The sequence below is a fragment of the Hemiscyllium ocellatum genome, chromosome 14, assembly GCF_020745735.1.
Source record: "Hemiscyllium ocellatum isolate sHemOce1 chromosome 14, sHemOce1.pat.X.cur, whole genome shotgun sequence".
Classification (NCBI taxonomy): domain Eukaryota; kingdom Metazoa; phylum Chordata; class Chondrichthyes; order Orectolobiformes; family Hemiscylliidae; genus Hemiscyllium; species Hemiscyllium ocellatum.
Window position 1 is genome coordinate 6563374 of NC_083414.1, and position 19001 is coordinate 6582374.

General features: G+C 43.2%; 1 protein-coding gene across 2 annotated transcripts in view; it reads left to right on the forward strand.

Annotated features, from left to right (window-relative positions):
• tpra1 (transmembrane protein, adipocyte asscociated 1) overlaps nucleotides 1–19001 on the forward strand; it is a 73751-nt gene that overhangs the window by 49892 nt on the left and 4858 nt on the right. For both annotated transcript variants that reach the window (XM_060835066.1, XM_060835065.1), the window contains exons 7-8: nucleotides 5998–6108; nucleotides 16273–16333. In XM_060835066.1, coding sequence (XP_060691049.1) covers nucleotides 5998–6108; nucleotides 16273–16333 — 172 coding nt within the window. The remainder of the gene's footprint in view (nucleotides 1–5997; nucleotides 6109–16272; nucleotides 16334–19001) is intronic.

Genomic DNA, 19001 nt, shown 5'->3' on the forward strand with positions numbered 1-19001 from the left:
GAGTTCAGAAAAGATTTACAAGGATGTTGCCAGGGGTGGGAGGAATTGAGCTATAGGTAGAGGGTGAATAGGCTGGGTTTGCTTTCCCTGGAGCAAAGGAGGCTGAGGGGTGACCTTTATAAAGGTTTATAAAATCATGAGGGGAATGGATAGGGTGGTTAGACAAGGTCTTTTCCATGGGTTGGGGGGGAGTCCAGAACTAGAGGGCACAGGTTTGGGGTGAGAGGAGAAGGATTGGAAAGGGACCTAAAGGGCAACTTTTTCAGAGTATGGAGTGTGTATGGAATGAGCTGCCAGAGGAAGTGGTAAAGACCAGTACAATTAGAGCATTTAAAAGGCATCAGGATGGGTATATAAATATGAATGGTTTACATGGATATGGGCCGAGTGCTGGCAAATAGGACTAGATTAGGTTAGGATATCTGGTCGGCATGGACAAGTTGGACTGAAGGATCTGTTTCAGTGCTGTACGCCTCATTGATTCTGACTCTGACTCTAAAGGAGAAAGTGAGAATGTAGAACTCCAGATAGGTTATTAAAATCTCCAGCACAGACCCAAATAGGACAGAGTGTATGGAAACTGATAGCAATCAAACTTGAAGCATACTGGACACATGAATGGCAATGAGAAGATGGACGGTTAATACAGGACTGACTGGTTTCTATCTGAATGCATGCAGTATAAGGAATAAGGTAAATGAGCTTGTGGCACAGATCAAAATTGGCAGGTATGATGTGGTGGGCATCACGGAGATCTAGCTGCAAGGTGATAATGATTGGGAGCTGAATGTTCAAGGACATACATCCTATCAAAAAGATGGGTGGAGGGGTTGAGGTTGCCTTGTTAGTAAGAAATGAAATTAAATCAACAGTAAGAAATGAAATAGGGTCAGATGGTATAGAATGTGTGTGGGTAGAATTGAGGAACTGCAAATTTAAAAAAAAAAGATTTGGAGTTCTGTAAAGGGCTCCAAATGTGCAACATACACCAGGAGATAGAAAAGGCAAAGTTATGGTGGCCATGGGGGATTTCAATGTGCAGTTTGACTGGGAAAATCAGGTTGGTGGTGGCTTGCAAGAAAAGGAATTTGTGGAATGCTTACAAGATGTATTTTTTTGGTGCAGCTTGTGGTGGAGCCCACAAGGGATCAGACAATACTGGATTTAGTGTTGTGCAGTAAGGCAGACTTGATCAGGGAGCTAAAGTGAAGGAACCTGTAGGAGACAGTGATCATAATGTGATTTGAATTTACTGTGCGATATGAGAGGGAGAGGATAGAATCAGATGTGACTGTATTACAGCTGAATAAAGGCAACTCCAGAGGCATGAGGGAGGAGCTGATTAGAATTGACTGAGAGAGGAGCCTAGCAGGAAACAGTAGAACAGAATGACAGGAGTTTCTGGGAGTAATTCAGGAGACACAGCAGAGACACAAGAAGAACCATTCCAAAGGGAGGATGAGACAACCATGGCTGACTAGGGAAGTCGGGCTCAACATAAAAGCGAAAGAGAAAGCATGTAATGTGGTGAAGGGCAGTGGGACAGCAGAGGATTGGGAAACTCAAAGACCAATGGAGGGCAACAAAAAAAGAAATCAGGAAGGAGAAGATGTAACTATGAGGATAAGCTAGCCAGGAATGTAAAGGAAGACTGTAAGAGTTTCTTTTGATATATAAAGAGATGCAAAGGGCAAAAGAGATGCAAAGGTGGACATTAGGCTGTTAGAAAATGACATTGGAGCATTGTAGTGGGGATCAAGGAAATAGCTGAGGAACTGAATAATTACTTTGCATCAGCCTTCTTGGCAAAGGACATGAGTAATATCCCAAAAATTCAAGAGAGTGAGGGGGCAAACCTGAGTATGTTGGCTATCATCAAGGAGAAGATGGATAAATTATCTGGACCAGATGGACTACACAGAGTTCCAAGGGAGAAAACCGAAGAGATAGTGGAGACATTATTGGTGAACTTTCAGGAATCGCACAAATCGGGGAGAGTCCCAGAGGACTGGAAAATCATGAATGTTGCATCCCTTTTTTAAAATGGGAGCAAGGTGAAATATGGAAAATTATAAACCAATTGTGTGTAAGATCCTGGAATCCATTGTGAAAGATGAGATTTCTGAATGTTTGGAAGCATACAGTAAAATAGGTCAAAGTCAGCATGGTTTCATCAAGGAGCAGTCATGCCTGACAAATCTGCTTGAATTCTTTGAAGTAATGAGCAGGTTAGACCAAGGAGAACCAATGAATGTTATCTACCGGGACGTCAAGAAGGCCTCTGACAAGGTGCTGCACAGGAGGTTGCTGAGTAAGATAAGGGCCCATGATGGCAGCCTGACAGAAGCTTAGCTTGGATAGAAATCAGAGAATGGGGACAAAATGGTCCTTCCCTTAGATGGCAGCCGGTGACCAGTGGTGTTCCACAAAGGTCAGTGTTGGGACCGCAACTTTTCACTTTATACATGAACAATCTGGTGAAGGAACTGAAGACATTATGACTAAGTTTGCAGACAATACAAAGATAGGTAGAGGGACTGGTAGCATTGAAGAGGCAGAGAGGCTGCAGAAGGATTTGGACAGGTTAGGAGAGTGAGCAAAGAAGTGGCAGATGGAGTATAACCTGGGAAAGTATGAGGTCATGTACTTTGGTAGGAAGAATAGAGGCATGGACTATTTTCTAAATGGGGAACAGTTTCAGAATTCTGAAGTGCAAAGAGACTTGGAAGAAGAATCCATTTTGAGAAAATGAATCCTACATTTGGGATGTAGAATCTTGCTTCTTTGATCAACTTTAAATAGCTGAGAATCTGTTCCTTCAAATTGCAACGTAATCAGATAATGATAATGTTGGTGTGCCTACACATTGCCTTTCATACTTTCCCTCAGTACATGATATGTAGGAGGTGTGGTTAGTAAGTTTGTGGATGACATCAAAATTGATGGTATAGTGGACAGTAAAGAAGGTTGTCTAAGATTGCGCAGAGATCTTGGATCAATTGGATGCATGAGCTGAAGAGTGGCAGATGGAGTTTAATTTGGATAAATGTGAGGTATTGCATTTTGGTAAAACAAACAGGGGCAAGACTCATCCAATTAAAAGAAGGGCCTTGGGTAGTTTTGCAGGACAAAGTCTTGGAATTCAGGTTCATAATTATCGAAGCTTGCATCATATGTAGACAGGGTGGTTAAGAAGGCATTTAGCACGTTTCCCTTCGTTGCTCAGACCTTTTGAGTATAGGAGTTGGGATGTCATGCTGAGGTTGTACAGGATGTTGGTGAGGCCTTATCTGGAGTACTCTACAGTTCTGGCCACCCTGTTACTGGAAGAATATTATTAAATTGGCGGGGTTCAGAAAATATTTGTCAGGATGCCGCCAGGAATGGAGGGTTTGAGTTATAAAAATGGGCTGGATAGGATGGGACTTCAGTAGCGTGTAGGACGTTGAGGGGTGACCTTCTGGAGGTTTATAATATCATGAGGGGCATGGATAAGATTAATAAGTGTCTTTTCCCTCTGGATGGGGTGAGGGGGAGGTGGAGTTCAAAACTAAGTGGCATATTTTTAAGGTGAAAGGAGAAAAAATTTTAAAAAGGACCTGAGGGGCAACTTCTTTACGTAGAGAGTGGGCGTTTGTGTGTGGAACGAACTACCAGAGGAAGTGGTGGATGCAGGTACAGTTTTGACATTTAAAAGACATTTGGATAAAGAGAGTTTTGGGGGATATGGGCCAAATGTCGCCAAGTGAGACTAATTAATTTTTAGGAACATGGCCAGCATGGACCAAAGGGTCTATTTCCACACTGTATGAATGTATGACTACATGCATGTTGCACCTACATATTTTGTGTGGGTTTATGATCTAGATTGTGAAGCCTCTATTGGTAATATTTGTGAAATCTGAGGCTGCGTAAGAATCTTTTCCACTCTGTTTTGCTGTTGAGATACTTTTAAAAATCAAAGTATTTGACCAAATTTTGAGCACTTGTTCTAATCTCCTTTATGGAGATTGGTGTCAAATTTTGTTCCAAAATTGTCCTGTAACTGTGAAGTTTTGGGGCATTTTATTTTACTTACTGTACAAATGCAAATTGCAGTCATTCTTTGTGGCACCACACTCCCTCCCTCAGCCCACGGAATGTTTTTATTGTGGAACACGACAAACCAAGGGCAAATATTCTGGATTGTCGCAAGATAAAGCATGGCATAAGTTACCTTTTTTCACTCTGCTTCCAGTGGATAAGTAAAAAGAATTAGTGATTTTTGATGTCATGCCTTTCATAACTTCAAGATAACGTTGAGTACTTACAGCGAACAAAATACTTCTGTAACGTTATCATTGTTGGAAACACTACAGCCAGTTTCGAGCCACAGACTGCCATGTTATACTGACCAGATAATCTGTTTTTTGTGATGTTTTTAAAGAGCCAAAAACAAGTTAGGACATCAGAGAGAACCCTTCTGTCATACTGACCATGGGATCAGAAGACCATAATACGTAACAGAAGTAGGCCATTTGGCCCATTTGAATCCGCTCTGCTATTCTTTTGAGATTGTGGCCGAACTGTTAATTCTCAACTCTACCTTCCTATCTTAACCACAACCCTTGATTCCCTTACTGATTAAAAGTCTGTCCATCGCAGTCTTGAATAAATTTTATGACCCCAGCCTCTGTGGTAAGAAATTTCACAGATCCATCACAGAGAAGAAGCTCCATATCTTCTCTGTATCCAACTTGCTTGCATCCAACTGAGGGGAAGGATGGGAACTTGCTGTAATGTCCTAAATAAATGACAAGACCTCCAACAGTGCAGCACACCTGCAGTACTTCATTGCAAGTGTCAGCTTAGATTTTGGGCTCAAGGCTCTCATATTCTGAGGCAAGACTGATATCAGAGAGATGAGGCTAACTTATTTTGTCTATTTGTATAGTGACTGTCACAGACTGTGTAGATTAGGTTAGATTACCTACAGTATGGAAACAGGCCCTCCGGCCCAACAAGTCCATGCCGACCCTCCGAAGAGCAACCCACACAGACCCATTCCCCTACGTTTATCCCTTCACCTAATACTACGGGCAATTTAGCATGGCCAATCCACCTAACCTGCACATCTTCGGACTGTGGGAGGAAACCGGAGCACCCGGAGGAATCCCACACAGACACGGGGAGAATGTGCAAACTCCACGCAGGCAGTTGCCCGAGGCTGGAATCAAACCTGGGACTCTGATGCTGTGCCGTGAGGCAGCAGTGCTAACCACTGTGCCGCTCAAGATGTCCCCAGAGAGTTTCGAGTCCTATGAAGAGCATTTAAAGTATTTTTTAAAAAGAGAACCCAAAGAACTGCAGATGCTAGAAATCGGAAACAAAAAAACAAATTGCTAGAACAACTCAGCAGGTCTGGCAGATGTGTGGAGAGAAAAAAAAAATTCAGTGACCCTTCAGAAGCTCTCTTATCTCTCCACAGATGTTGCCAGACCTCCTGAGTTCTTTCCGCAATTTCTGGTTTTTTATTTGGTTTTGAAGTATATTCCCTGTTGCCGAGCAGCTTAAGTGTACAGCAAGATTCCAGAATCGCCGAATGTGATGAAACTTGCTGGATGAGGGATATGCATTGGCTGGGACACCTGCACGCATTTCCTTCTTTCAGGTTTCATGTTTGATGCAGAGATTCTATTGTAGTTTCCTCACTACCCACCCCCAAAATCTCCCACACCTCTTCCCACCTGTCGGAGGCTCAGAGGTGCTTCATGTTAGATTGTCAAATGTGGGTCTGGCATCCTGTGAAGTCACAAATCCTAACCCCCTCCAACCAGTGCTTTAACTTTGAGGTATTTTGATCTTGGGTGTGATTTCTAACAGTGCCTTTTCCACAACTTAATCAAATTTATTTTAATATTGTCAATGCAATGTGTCAGTCAGGAGCAGGATGATGTGACGAGGAAGAAATCTCCTTTGGCTTGTCTGATTGGCACTTCCAATGTTTCCTTTTTCCAGGGAACCTTGGAGATCTTGTATCCTGATGAACACCTGTCTCCCGAGGACTTCAATGTTTATGGACATGGGGGCCGCCATTTCTGGCTTGCCAGTTCTTGTTTCTTCTTTCTGGTAAGCAATGCTGAAGTACCTCGTGTTTAGTATTTGCTTCAAGGCATGTGTTCCCATGAAAAGGTTCAAGATGATGATTTCGTCTCCCATCCCATACATTGCTATGACCACTTTGTTAACGCATCGAAACCTTGCAACATTTCCAACTTTATTCAAACTAACCATTATTTTGTTCCTGTCCTAGATTGGTGAGTGCAACGTTCACATACTGTATCTGTGTCTGCTCTAGTCATACCTGTAGAGTTGAAACCTTGATAGTTTCTTCCCTAACCTCTTCAAGCCCAGCTACTCGACTTTCCTCCATTCTTTGTTTTCCTTCCCACTGTTCTTCATGTATGTCTGGTCTTCCTCCTTTCTGACTCACTTACCTCATTCCTCCCTGTCAACCTGTGCACACTTGTCACCACTAAGATCTGTGAAGCAGTGACCTTTCCTGACCCACCCTTCCTTCCTAAAATGTTTCACTCTTTCCTAAGATTTATTCACCACCATCACCACCACCAAATATTCCACTATCTTGTTGTCCCTACTAACTCCTCATCGTTTGTCCCACATAACAGTTGTGTAGCAAATTTCACACCTACTCCTCCTCTTTGAAAACAATAGATCTGTCACTTAACTAATAATTCCCAGTTCCAGTCTTTGACACACTCCTGTACAACATCGCCCCCAAAATAATCTTCTGTCCTGCATTGAAACTTATACTTGTGTGCATGCTTCTGTTCAATATGTTTATGTAAAAAGTATTGAATACAATTTAAGCAAATACACAACAAAAGTAAACTTTCTACAAATGTTGCCAAGTCTTACATTGTTTTACTTCCATTCCTTTTATTCTTACACACTTCAGTCACTATGGAAGAAGTTTAGAAGCAATCTACAGGAATGGTTCCAGGGTTGAGAAACTTCATAAGTCATAGAGATGTACAACATGGAAACAGACCCTTCGGTCCAACCCGTCCATGCTGACCAGCTATCCCAACCCAATCTAGTCCCACCTGCCAGCACCCGGCCCATATTCCTCCAAACCCTTCCTATTCATATACCCATCCAAATGCCCCTTAAATGTTGCAATTATACCAGCCTCCACTTCCACTGGCAGCTCATTCCACACACGCACCACCCTCTGTGTGAAAAAGTTGCCCCGTAGGTCTCTTTTAAATCATTCAGAATTGGGACTGTTCTTCATAGAACCGCAAAAATGTCTACAATGTGGAAGCAGCTCATTCTGCTCATTGAGTCCACACCAACTTTTTGAAGAGTATCCCACCAGGAATTATCTCCCTTACCCTAGCCTTGAATTTCCTATGGCTAGTCCCCATGACCTACACACCCCTGGAGACTATGGGACAATCTACCTAACCTGTACATCTTCAGACTGTGTGCGGAAATCAGAGTACCTGGAGGAAACCCACACGTATATGGGAAAAATGTGCAAATTCAATACAGCCACCCGAGGGGGGATTGAACCCGGGTCCTTGGTGTGAGAGGCAGCAGTGGTAACCACTGAGCCACCATGCCACATCCCTCTCCTCTCCTTGGAGCAAAGAATGCTGAGAGGAAACTTTTATTGAGGTTTTCAAAGTTGTGAGCAACAAGAACAAGAATGAGTGGGCATAGACTGACTCCCACAGCTACCTGGACTACACCTCCTCCCACCCTGCCCCCTGTAAAAACGCCATCCCATATTCCCAATTCCTTCGTTTCCGCTGCATCTGCTCCCAGGAGGACCAGTTCCAATACCGTACAGCCCAGATGGCCTCCTTCTTCAAAGATCGCAAATTCCCCCCAGACGTGATCGACGATGCCCTCCACCGCATCTCCTCCACTTCCCGCTCCTCCGCCCTTGAGCCCTGCCCCCCCAACCGCCACCAGGACAGAACCCCACTGGTTCTCACCAACCACCCCACCAACTTCCGTATACAGCGTATCATCCGCCGTCATTTCCGCCACCTCCAAATGGACCCCACCACCAGGGATATATTTCCCTTCCCTCCCCTCCCCTATCAGCGTTCCGCAAAGACCACTCCCTTCGTGACTCCCTCGGCAGGTCCACACTCCCCACCAACCCAACCTCCACTCCCGGCTCCTTCCCCTGCAACCGCAGGAAATGTAAAACTTGCGCCCACACCTTCTCCCTTACCTCTCCCACTCCAGCCTATCACCCTCACCTTGACCTCCTTCCACCTATCACATCTCCACCGCCCCTCCCCCAAGTCCCTCCTCCCTACCTTTTATCTTAGCCTGCTGGACGCATTTTCCTCATTCCTGATGAAGGGCTTTTGCCCGAAACGTCGAATTTCCTGTTCCTTGGATGCTGCCTGACCTGCTGCGCTTTAACCAGCAACACATTTTCAGCTCTGATCTCCAGCATCTGCAGACCTCACTTTTTACTCTATAATCGCATTCATTTCATTTTGTACATAATTTCAGTCTACCATTTAAACTTTTAGTTTTACAATAACATTAGTCCAGATCTTCCAATAGGAAGCTAGTGCTTGGGACCATGTGGAAGACCTGCTGCAACTCCGATGTCCCTGCTGTAGCTAACTCCTTGGGATGATGGTATCTGGAACCCTCCAAAAATGTCTCCGACTCTGAAAGAGAGAGTAAGATATTTCAAGCGGTTCTGGCATTCTTCGTTACCCAGGAAGAGTTAGAGGAAAGAAAGCTGACACCAATGTCTGTAACTATTAAAGTGCACCCTGCCCCCTTCCAATCTCCCAGGTCTGACTGTCGCCCTCCATCAGTTCCATCTTAACAACCTGCCACCTACTTTATCCCCTCGTTAATATAATATTTGTAAAAATGTAATTGCCACTGCTGTCTAGTGTAATCCTTATCGTTTTATTTTTGCTGCTGTCTGAGGTGCTCACTGGTCTTCTGGTGCTGTGTGTGGTAAGGGAGATTGGAGGGTGGTGGTGGGTGAAGGTTTCACCTATGTTGATGCCTAGATAGCAGCTTGTGATGATAGCAGCATCCTATCGCAGTCAGACTAGAGGCTGACTGCTAAGAGCAGAAAGGTGAGTGGACCGATCTGCTCTGATGGATTTGGAAGTTCTGGACTATTATTTATTTACAACTAAAATACACCACCCAGTGGTGCATTCTGTGTAATGCATTAATAAAAGTCTTCAATTTTCTGTTTGTAGCTCCCTAACAGAGATACTAGCTATAATATATATTCTTGTATTTTATCTGCATTTCATTTTCATTCATTGTTGAGAATCTCCAAAAGACCTACAAGGAGTTTAGCTTTTTCAAAACCGTCTTTTTCATCCTGATATTTGACATGTAACCACTTAACCTTAACTTTGTCTCATCGGTTTATTGGAAGGAGGTCAGTGGCATTTGTGTGTTTTGAGGCAGTACTGACTTGCTACATTCCGAATGTAGCTATTCCTGCTCTTGCCCCTTTCCTTCAGCTTTGTAAATTGTTTTTCTTCTTTCTTTGATCCAATTGTTGAAAGCCATAACTGCGATCAGCCCCCACCATGCTATCAAGCAGTGCATTCTGGATCTTAACCATCACTGCATGACAAACCTTTTTACTCTTCTCCACATCAGCAAACTGTGCAGTGCCCTTAAAAAGGTGTTATCTGCTTCTCGATACTTTTGTTAATGTGATGAGCTTCTCTGTGTCCTATGTTTGTTAGGATCTTTTAAATTAAAAAAAATCCAATCAGAAGTCATGTGACACCAGTTTATACTCCAATAGATTTATTTAAAATGGCAAGCTTTCGGAATGCTGCTCCTTTGTCAGGACTTCACCCGATAAAGGAGCACGTGTCTGAAAGCTTGTGATTTTTAAATGAACCTATTGGGACTATAACCTGGTGTCATGTAGGGGTTTAGGGTGAGGGGGGAAAGATATAAAAGGGATCTAAGGGACAACTTTTTTACGCAGAGGGTGGTGCATGTATGGAATGAGCTGCCAGAGGCAGTGATGGCGGCTGGTGCAATTACAACATTTAAAAGCATCTAGATGGGTATATGAATAGGAAGGGTTTAGAGGGATATGGGCCAAGTGCCAGCAAATGGGACTAGATTAGATTGTGATATCTGGTCAGCATGAACTAGTTGAACCAAAGGGTCTGTTTCTGTGCTGTACATTGCTATGACTTCTGACTTTGTCCACCCCAGTCCAACAATGGAATCTCCACATCATTTCTCCCTTTTTTTAAAAAAAACCCTGACCCCTTTTGACTTTAAATCAGTGCATAGCTGAGAAGTTTTTTTTTTCAGTATAAGGAGTGGTCATCTGGAGAAATTAGCAAACTTTCTGCTTCCCTTCAAACAGAGAGGGCTATGATTTGATAGGAGTGTCCAACTCAAATGTTTTGATTGAATATGTAGGGAGAACGTGCTTTCACTGGCAGGTGGGTCAGTAGCCAGAGGAACAGATCTCATGTAAATTGCAAAGTGTACCAGAGGAGATTTGTTTTTTTTAACCCAGTAAATTATAATCTGGAATGTTCTGCCTGGAAGGGTAGTGGGGCAGATTCTGTACTAACTTTCAAACTTTTATTTTTGTGTCAAAAACATTCCACTTTACCCATTTGTCTTGCAGACTCCTACGGTACACTCTGATCTGGCTTGAACACTGCTTGAGTAGATCCCACTAGACCCCATTTGAATTTCATGAGCATCTGTGCAATATTAATCCCCCTTCCCTACTCTCCGGCTCCTTCTGTCCAGGAATGTTAAAAAGAACAAATTAGACACCAGAAATATTTTGGCAAAGAATTCATGATTTTCATAAGTTGTGCAAAATTGATGTGTATCTTGACTGTGCTGTTTTTTTAACTATCAGTACAGCTCCTGCTGCTAGACAGCAATGGAAAGACTGCTGTTCATGCATTGATGTGAGCCTTAAGTCACGGGTTAGTGCTCACTTCATCCAGAGGCATGTGCTACTAGCAGCAGTAGGTCCATGGGACACTTGCCATATTTGCATTGGGCAGTTTGATCGGTGCCACAGTCTACTCCTTGCTCTGTTCAGTACTCTATTTCCTTTCTAGTCACTGATCTGTTCAGAGAATGGTAAACAGCAATGGAACAGGGGGTTGAGCTGGAACGAAGTAGTAAGGGGTTAAAGTGCTGGAGTTGGGGCTGAATGAATATTGTGGTTACAGACTTCTAATTAAATTGATTTAAACAGCTTTGAAAATAAGCCCTTTCAATTGCTTCTTTTGTTTGGCAAACAGTTATCTGCAGGCAGCGTGCCTGAGTGGGTGGTATGTCTCCCTGCAGTTTCCACGTGGTCTTTTAATGTCTTTTTCACTGGGTAAGGGTGTTGCTGACAAGACCATCTCCAATTGTGTTTGGGAAGATGGTGAGTAGTGTTGAATTGCTGTAGTCTGTGGGGTGTATGGACACCAATAGACAGGGAAGGAACACCAGAACTTTGACCCAGTGACTTTAAAGAACCAACAATTGCTGTTTCATGTCAAGATGTTGTGTAGTTTGCAGGGGAGCTTGGTTCCTTGCTGTCCTTTTCCAGGGTGATGGGAGTCCTGCTGCTGTTTTTGGTCTCTCAAAAAAGGCAATCTTCTCTTTTTTTTTGAGGCTTCTTGCTTTGTGCCTTTTTGGGTCTGGTCTTGACTTATTCAATTATCATAAAATCCCTACAGTGTGTAGTCAGGCCATTCAGCCCATCAAGTCCAAACCAACCCTTTAAAGAACATCCCACCCAGACCCACACCCCTCAAAAAATCCCTGAATGTCCCTTGGTTAACCCACCTAATTTTCATATCCCTGAACACTATGTCCACCTCACATGGACATCTTTGATCTGCGAGAGGAAACTGGTGCACTCTGAGGAAAGCCACACACAGGGAGAATGTGCAAAATCCACACACAGTCACCCAAGGCTGGAATACAAAAAGGGTCCCTGGTGGCTGTGAGGCAGCAGTGCTAACACTGAGCCACCATGGATCTGTCAATCCTTTTTTATAAAGTTAATTTAAAGAGGCTTTGAAATGCATGGTGATATAATGACTATTGTCCAGAAACCCCAGACTCGCTGAATTGGGGAAAGTTGCTCCATTGTATTCAAGCCTGCTCTGCAAATGCCATCACCATTCAATGCCTGCCGTTCACTGCAATTCAAGAACTTTGTGCTGTGTCCAAAAGCGAGAACAAATAGAAGTTGACAGGGCTGCTCCATTCTCTCCGTTCAAATAGGATGCATTCACAGGCATCATTGAGCACCCTGCACCCTCTCAGAAAAGCAAATTTAGGACTAAGGCTCTCAACTTTTCCTTAAGATAAGGGAGGAAAGGTCCATTTGTGCCTGCAGTGTCACAGGTTCAAAGTCCTGAAATTCCCTTCCTGTGGACTGCAGCTGTTCAAGCAAGTGACTCATCATTACCTTCTCCTGGGTACTAGGGATGTACCCAGGAGAAGGCTCTAAATGCTGGTTTCACCGTTGACATAAACATCCTGAGAATTACCTTTTTAATAGATTTTGTTAAATTGATATCCACTGCATGATTTCTGTACACTTCAAAAGGTTTGTATCTTTCACTTTCGTTGCTTTATGTCAGCAGAGTCCAACTGTGCCCTTGGTTGTGTTTTGTATAAGTGGGGCTGGGTTAATGGATAGTGTGTTTTTGATGCAGTAATCTTACTTATCCTGTTTCTGACCTTAATTTGTTTCAGCACTGTCATTGTTTAAGACTGTAATGTAGGTTTAAATTCTTTTTTTCAGAGGACAGATATTCCCCCATCTGAAACTGTTGACTGTATCTTTCACCGGATCCTATTTGCTCATCAGCACTCTCTCACATGCAGACACACAGACACAGTCCTGCATTGCTGAATTTTTAATTTGCAGGTTTTTCATTTCTGTATCCTTATCTGGCCTTGTGCCCTCCCCATCTCTGTAACCTCCTTCAGTTTGGAAACAGCAATTTGGATTGTAAACTTGGCTGCTAGACTTCAATTAATTCTGAAGTTGGCTGTGGCTGAGCTCCCTGCACCTGTAGCTGGGAGATTTGTTGTGAGTGTTGATGCATTGAAAGTGACTTGAGTTTGTTGCTCATCTGCTGCCCTCTGCTTGCTAATCTGCCACTCACTGCTGCCTGTTCCCTGTGAAAGAGCTGTGACTTACAGCACACAGTCCGGCAGAGATGAAAAAGAGCTGGAGGAAAACTAAGTGCAGTCTGGGCCTAATGCTCTCCATATTCTGAATTCTCACCGAGCCTTGTGTACTCTTCACTCCTCTGCTCGCTGACCTCCATTGGCTCCAGCGTACTAGTGCCTCAAATTTACAAACTCCTATTTCGCCTCCACTATCCACCCATCTTTGCAACCTCTTCCAGCCCTGCAACCTTTGCTCCAATTCTGTACTCTTGATCACCCTGATTTTTAAAAATTTGCTTGTGGGATGTGGGCATCTTTGGCCAGGCCATCACTTATTGCCCAGAGAGCAGTTAAGAAACAAACCTATTGCTATGGGTCTGGAGTCACATGTAAGCTAGACCAGGTAAGGATGACAGATTTTCCTCCCTAAAGGACATTAGCGAACAGATGGGTTGTTCCAACAATCAACAATGGATTCGTGGTTGTCATTAGACTCTTAATACCAGATTCTTTATTGAATTCAAATTCCACCATCTGCCATGGTGGGATTTGAATTTGAGTCCCCAGAACATGAGTTGAGTTTCTAGATTAATAGGCCTAGTGGTATGATCACTAGACATTGCCACCTACAATTGGCAGTATTCAGTCACCTCTGCTCTGGAATTCCATCAGTAAACCCCTCTCTCATTCTGGGCCGTTTTAAGTTGTACTTTTAAAACCTCTGATCAAACTTTTGGCCATCTGTTTGATCTCTCCAATTTCCAAATAATGTTGATCTTTGTGTGCCTCCTGTACAACCCTAACTTTGCATGCCTTGCTCTGTCTAAGCACCCTGTGATCTGTATGTCCTTGTTTGCTATGATCTGCATGTACTGCTGGCAAAACAAATCCTTTCACTGTGCTTAGGTACATGTGACGACCCATAAATCAAATCTGATCTCCTCTTCTGAATGTGTCACAATTTCTTGATTGTAAATGTGATGCATAAGAATGCCATATTAAAGGGGCTAGCTAATCGCAGTTGGTTGTTGAATCATCATTCTCAAATGAGCCCATCTAGCAGAATTTGTGATGTGACACTAACAAAGTCTCTCTTAAAATTCTGCCTGGCTTTGTTTCATTATTTAGTCAAGGAAGATGACAGTTGCAGGTGAGGTCAGTATTTTATTTGCTCATCCCTCATTGCCCTTGAGCCTTGAACCATTACAGTCCACAGGTGCACCCTCACTGGTCCTTTTTCTTTAGCAGTTTGGTATAAATGAGTGATTTCAGAGGGCAGTTAAGAGTCAAACACAGTGCTGAGTGTCTGCAATCACATGTTGGCCAAAACGGATAAGGAGAGCAGATTTCCTTCCCTAAAGGACATTAGTGAACCAGAGGATTTCTTTATTAAGAATTACAATCTGGTGATTTTCATGGTCCCTATTTACTGAGAATAGCACTTTTTCGAGATTTATTCATAATTGAATTGAAATTTCTTCCCAACTGCAATGATGGAATTTATTGGGAGTTGGGGGAGGCAATGGGTGACATTGCTGTAATGCCACTGCAGTTATAGTCTCATAGAGATGTACAACATGGAAACGGACCCTTCGGTCCAACCCGCCCATGCCGACCAGATATCCCAACCCAATCTAGTCCCACCTTTTTTCTAGATTAGGGTGGTGCTGGAAAAGCACAGCAGTTCAGGCAGGAAAATCGATATTTCAGGCAAAAGCCCTTCGTCAGGAATAGAGGTATTCCTGAAGAACTGCTTTTGCCTGAAACGTCGATTTTCCTGCTCCTCGGATGCGGCCTGAACTGCTGTGCTTTTCCAGCAACACTCTAATCTAGAATCTGGTTTCCAGCATCTGCCGTTTTTTTTTTTACCTAATCTAGTTCCTTCTAATAGAAGGAAGCACTCGGCCCAGATCCCTCCAAACCTTTCCTATTCACATACCCATCCAAATGCCTCTCAAATGTTGCAACTGTACCAGCCTCCACCACTTCCTCTGGCAGCTCATTCCATACATGTACCACCCTCTGTGAAAAAGTTGCCCCTTAGGTCTCTTTTCTATCTTTTCCCTCTCATCCTAAACCTATGCCCTCTAGTTCTGGACTTGCGGACCCCAGGGAAAAGACTTTGTCTACATACCTTATCCATGCCCCTCATAATTTTGTAAACCTCTATAAGGTCATCCCTCAGCCTCCAATGCTCAAGGGAAAACAGCCCCAGTCTGTTCTGCTTCTCCCTTTAGCTCAAATCCTCCAACCCTGGCAACATCCTTTGTAGATCTTTTCTGAACCCTTTCAAGTTTCACAACATCTTTCCGATGGGAAGGAGATCAGAATTGCGTGCAATGATCGGGTTCAATTCCCACTCCAGCTATGGAATTTAAACTAAATGAATTAAAGCTTTAATTGAAAGCTTGTCTTGGTGATGGTGACCAATGAAACCATCACTGTCATTGTTTAAAAATCCATCTGGTTCACTAATGTCCTTTTTTTAGGGGAGAAAATCTGTCATCCTTATCTGGTCTTGCTTACATATGACTCCAGATCCATAATAATTGGTTAACTCTTGACTGTCCTCTGAAATGGCTTAGCAAGTCACTCAGTTCAAATGCTTATCTTGTCAGAGACCCCTACATTTCGGAAGAATACAGGAAAAATAAAGTCATATCTCTACAGTCCTCTGGATCACTCGACACTATCACTGTGCTACCATCTCCCTAAACGTTTAAGAAATGCTCCGCTGTGGGATCAAAATGGGAAGGGAGGAAATAACAGTCAAATTGTTTGCTCTAGTTTCTGTTTATTCACCTCAAATATTTATGTGGATGTTGGGTGATAGCCTCACAGTTGAACATTTAATGCTGAGGTTGGATTACCAGTGACCAAAGGTACAAGGAAGCCCCTATGCAACTCGCAAGGAGAGAAAATTTAGAGATGGTTTTGGTGTGTATGGATGAAGTATGAAATTGTAATCCCTTTCTATATACATTGTTGTGTACTATAACAGTAGTTTAGATTAATGTCTACATTTTGCATTTTTCATTTAAAAGCCTTCTCATGTTGTTGTTCTATTTTTTTCTCCAGGTTTATTCAATGATTGTTGTTCTCCCAAAGACCCCTTTACGAGAGCGAATATCTCTGCCATGTGAGTCATTTCATGCTCTCTTCTATTTCACCAACTGGTATTCTGGTCATTTAATGTGGCTCTCTTCAAATGTGTACTCCCTGAAGTTGGGAGCTCTGCTGATGGGTTTGGGTCTAACCAGGGCCTGCAAGACCCTTCCCCCCACCACGCTTTTGTGTTGCAGAGTGATGCCATTAACACAACTGAGATCAGTGTGAAAACCCAGACTATTTGACCTTGCCCCTTGACTTTGTGCCATTGTGGCCCTCGGGATAAATTCCTCACCAAGCGCCCCTCTGCAATGAGAGAGTAGGTTTTGGTTCCCTGAGACTACGGCAACTTTTCACTTTCACTCTCACGGGTCTCTCTGAACTCAACTATCTGAGTCAGGAATGTCCTCAGATTCTGGCTGTTCTTCATTTTCTCAGACTCCCCACTCTCTCTAAACGGGTGATTAGATTAAAATTGGTCACTGCTACCCTGCTTCATTCACATGGGGAAATCCAGGAGAGTATGAAGAGGAAGAGATCCCGGAGTCTCCCCTATTGTTGTTTTTACCTTTTTGCTTTTGGGGCAGCATGGTGGTTCAGTGGTTGGTACTGCCTTATAGGGACCCAGATTAATTCCAGTCTTGGGTGACTGTGCAAACACCACACAGACATTCTCCTTGAGTCTGCGTGGGTTTCCATTGGGTGCTCTTGATTCCTCTCTCAAAGTAAAGATATGTAGGTTAGGTGGATTGGCCATGCAAAATTGCCCATGGTGTCCAGGGATGGACAGGCTAGTTGGAGTAATGATAAGACAGAGAAGATTGAGAACCCATGTCTCTGTGCACATGGGCAATCGTTCTCTCTCCCTTCAGGGCCGGGAATAAAGATGGAGGAGGTAAAACTAATCTGTCTCTGAGCATTTTGCTTCAAGTTAGGGGGGAATGGGCCGACAGGATAGTGAAGAAGGCATTTGGTATGTTTTCTTTTATTGGACAGAGCATTGAGTAAAGGAGTTGGGAGATAATGTCTTGTACAGCTGCAACTTTGGTGAGGCCACTTCTCGGATATTGTGTGCAATTCTGGTTTCCCTCCTTTCAGAAGGATGTTGTGAAATTTAAAAGGATTCAGAAAATATTTACAAGGATGTTGCCAGGGGTTGGAGGTTTTGAGCTACAGGGAGAGGTTGAATAGGCTGGAGCTGTTTTCCCTCTAGTGTCAGAGGCTGAGGGGTGACCTTATAGGGGTTCATAAAAACATGAGGGGCATGGATAGGCTGAATAGACGAGGTCTTTTCCCTGGAGTGGGGGAGTATGGAACTATAGACATAGGTGAGAGGGGAAAGATATAAAAGAGACCTAATGGGCAACTTTTTACTCAGAGGATGGTGTGTTTATGGAATGAGCTGCCAGAGGAAGTGGTGGAGGCTGGTACAATTACAACATTTAAAAGACATCTGGATGGGTATATGAGTAGGAAGGGTTTAGAGGGGTGTGGGCCAAGTGCTGGCAGGTGGGACGAAATTAGGTTAGGATATCTGGTCAGCGTGGTAGAGTTGGACCGATTGGGTCTGTTTCTGTGCTCTGTATCTCTATGACTATTACTGTGACTAAATATGAATTTATGGAGACAGGGTGGAAGACTGTGTTTTGGATGCGATGCTCATCAGAGTGTTGGTGCACACCTGATGATCCAAGTCCCAATAGTGATTCTATGATTATGTGCCTGGGAACTAAATCTTTCCTGAATCCATGGCTTCAATTATTTTCTGTTATGTGCCCCCAGGAAACAGCAATAACGAAAGAGCTTGCGTTTCTTTTGCAACTTCAGGATGTCCCAAGAGTCACTTTGCAGCCAGAGGAGTATTTTTGAAGCAAAGTTCCGATTATAATGTAGGGGACTGCAGCAGCCAATTTGTGCACAGTAAAATCCCACAAAGGGCAGGGTGACCCATTAATTATATGCCAGGCAATTCACCCTCCAGTAGAAGGAAGCTTTTAGAGATGTTATTGTGGGAGCAGTCACTTGGACAAGTGTGGATTAACAAGGAGATACCAGTGGTTTTTCAAAGACAAATCACCTTTAAATATTGTTGTTCTAATTTTTTTTGACGAGGAACAGAAATGATTGAGGCTAGTTTGGTTGATGTGGTGTATAAGGACTCTTAAAAAGGCATTGGAAAAGATGTCATATAATTGATTTGCCAACAAAGTTGAAGCCGATGGTAAAGGAACTGCCACATGGATAAGAAATCTGCTACTTAACAAAATGATAGTGAGAAGTTATCTTTCAGATTGGATGAAGTTATGTAGTGAGGATTGCCAGGGGTTTGTGGTAGAACCATGACAACTCTTGATACATATTAGTGGTCTAGACTTGTTTGTGGAGCACTTTTGTGCCAGTTGTAAAACTTTTTGAAAGTGCGAAAATGATGGATTTCAAAAGGACATTGACAGGCTGGTCGAAGACATAAGTGAAATTTACCCAGAGAAGCATGAAACAATGCACTTTGGTTGTGCATTGTTTAGAAGCTTGTGTAGAAGCTGTATAAAACAAAAGGATACAATATTAGAGGATGCAGAGAGACCTGCACATAAATAATTGAAGGTGGTAAGACAGGTTTAGAATGTGACTAATGAAGTCGACAGGATCCTGGACTTTGATTTTGCACTCTGTATATTTTTGTAGTTTGCTTTTTCAAT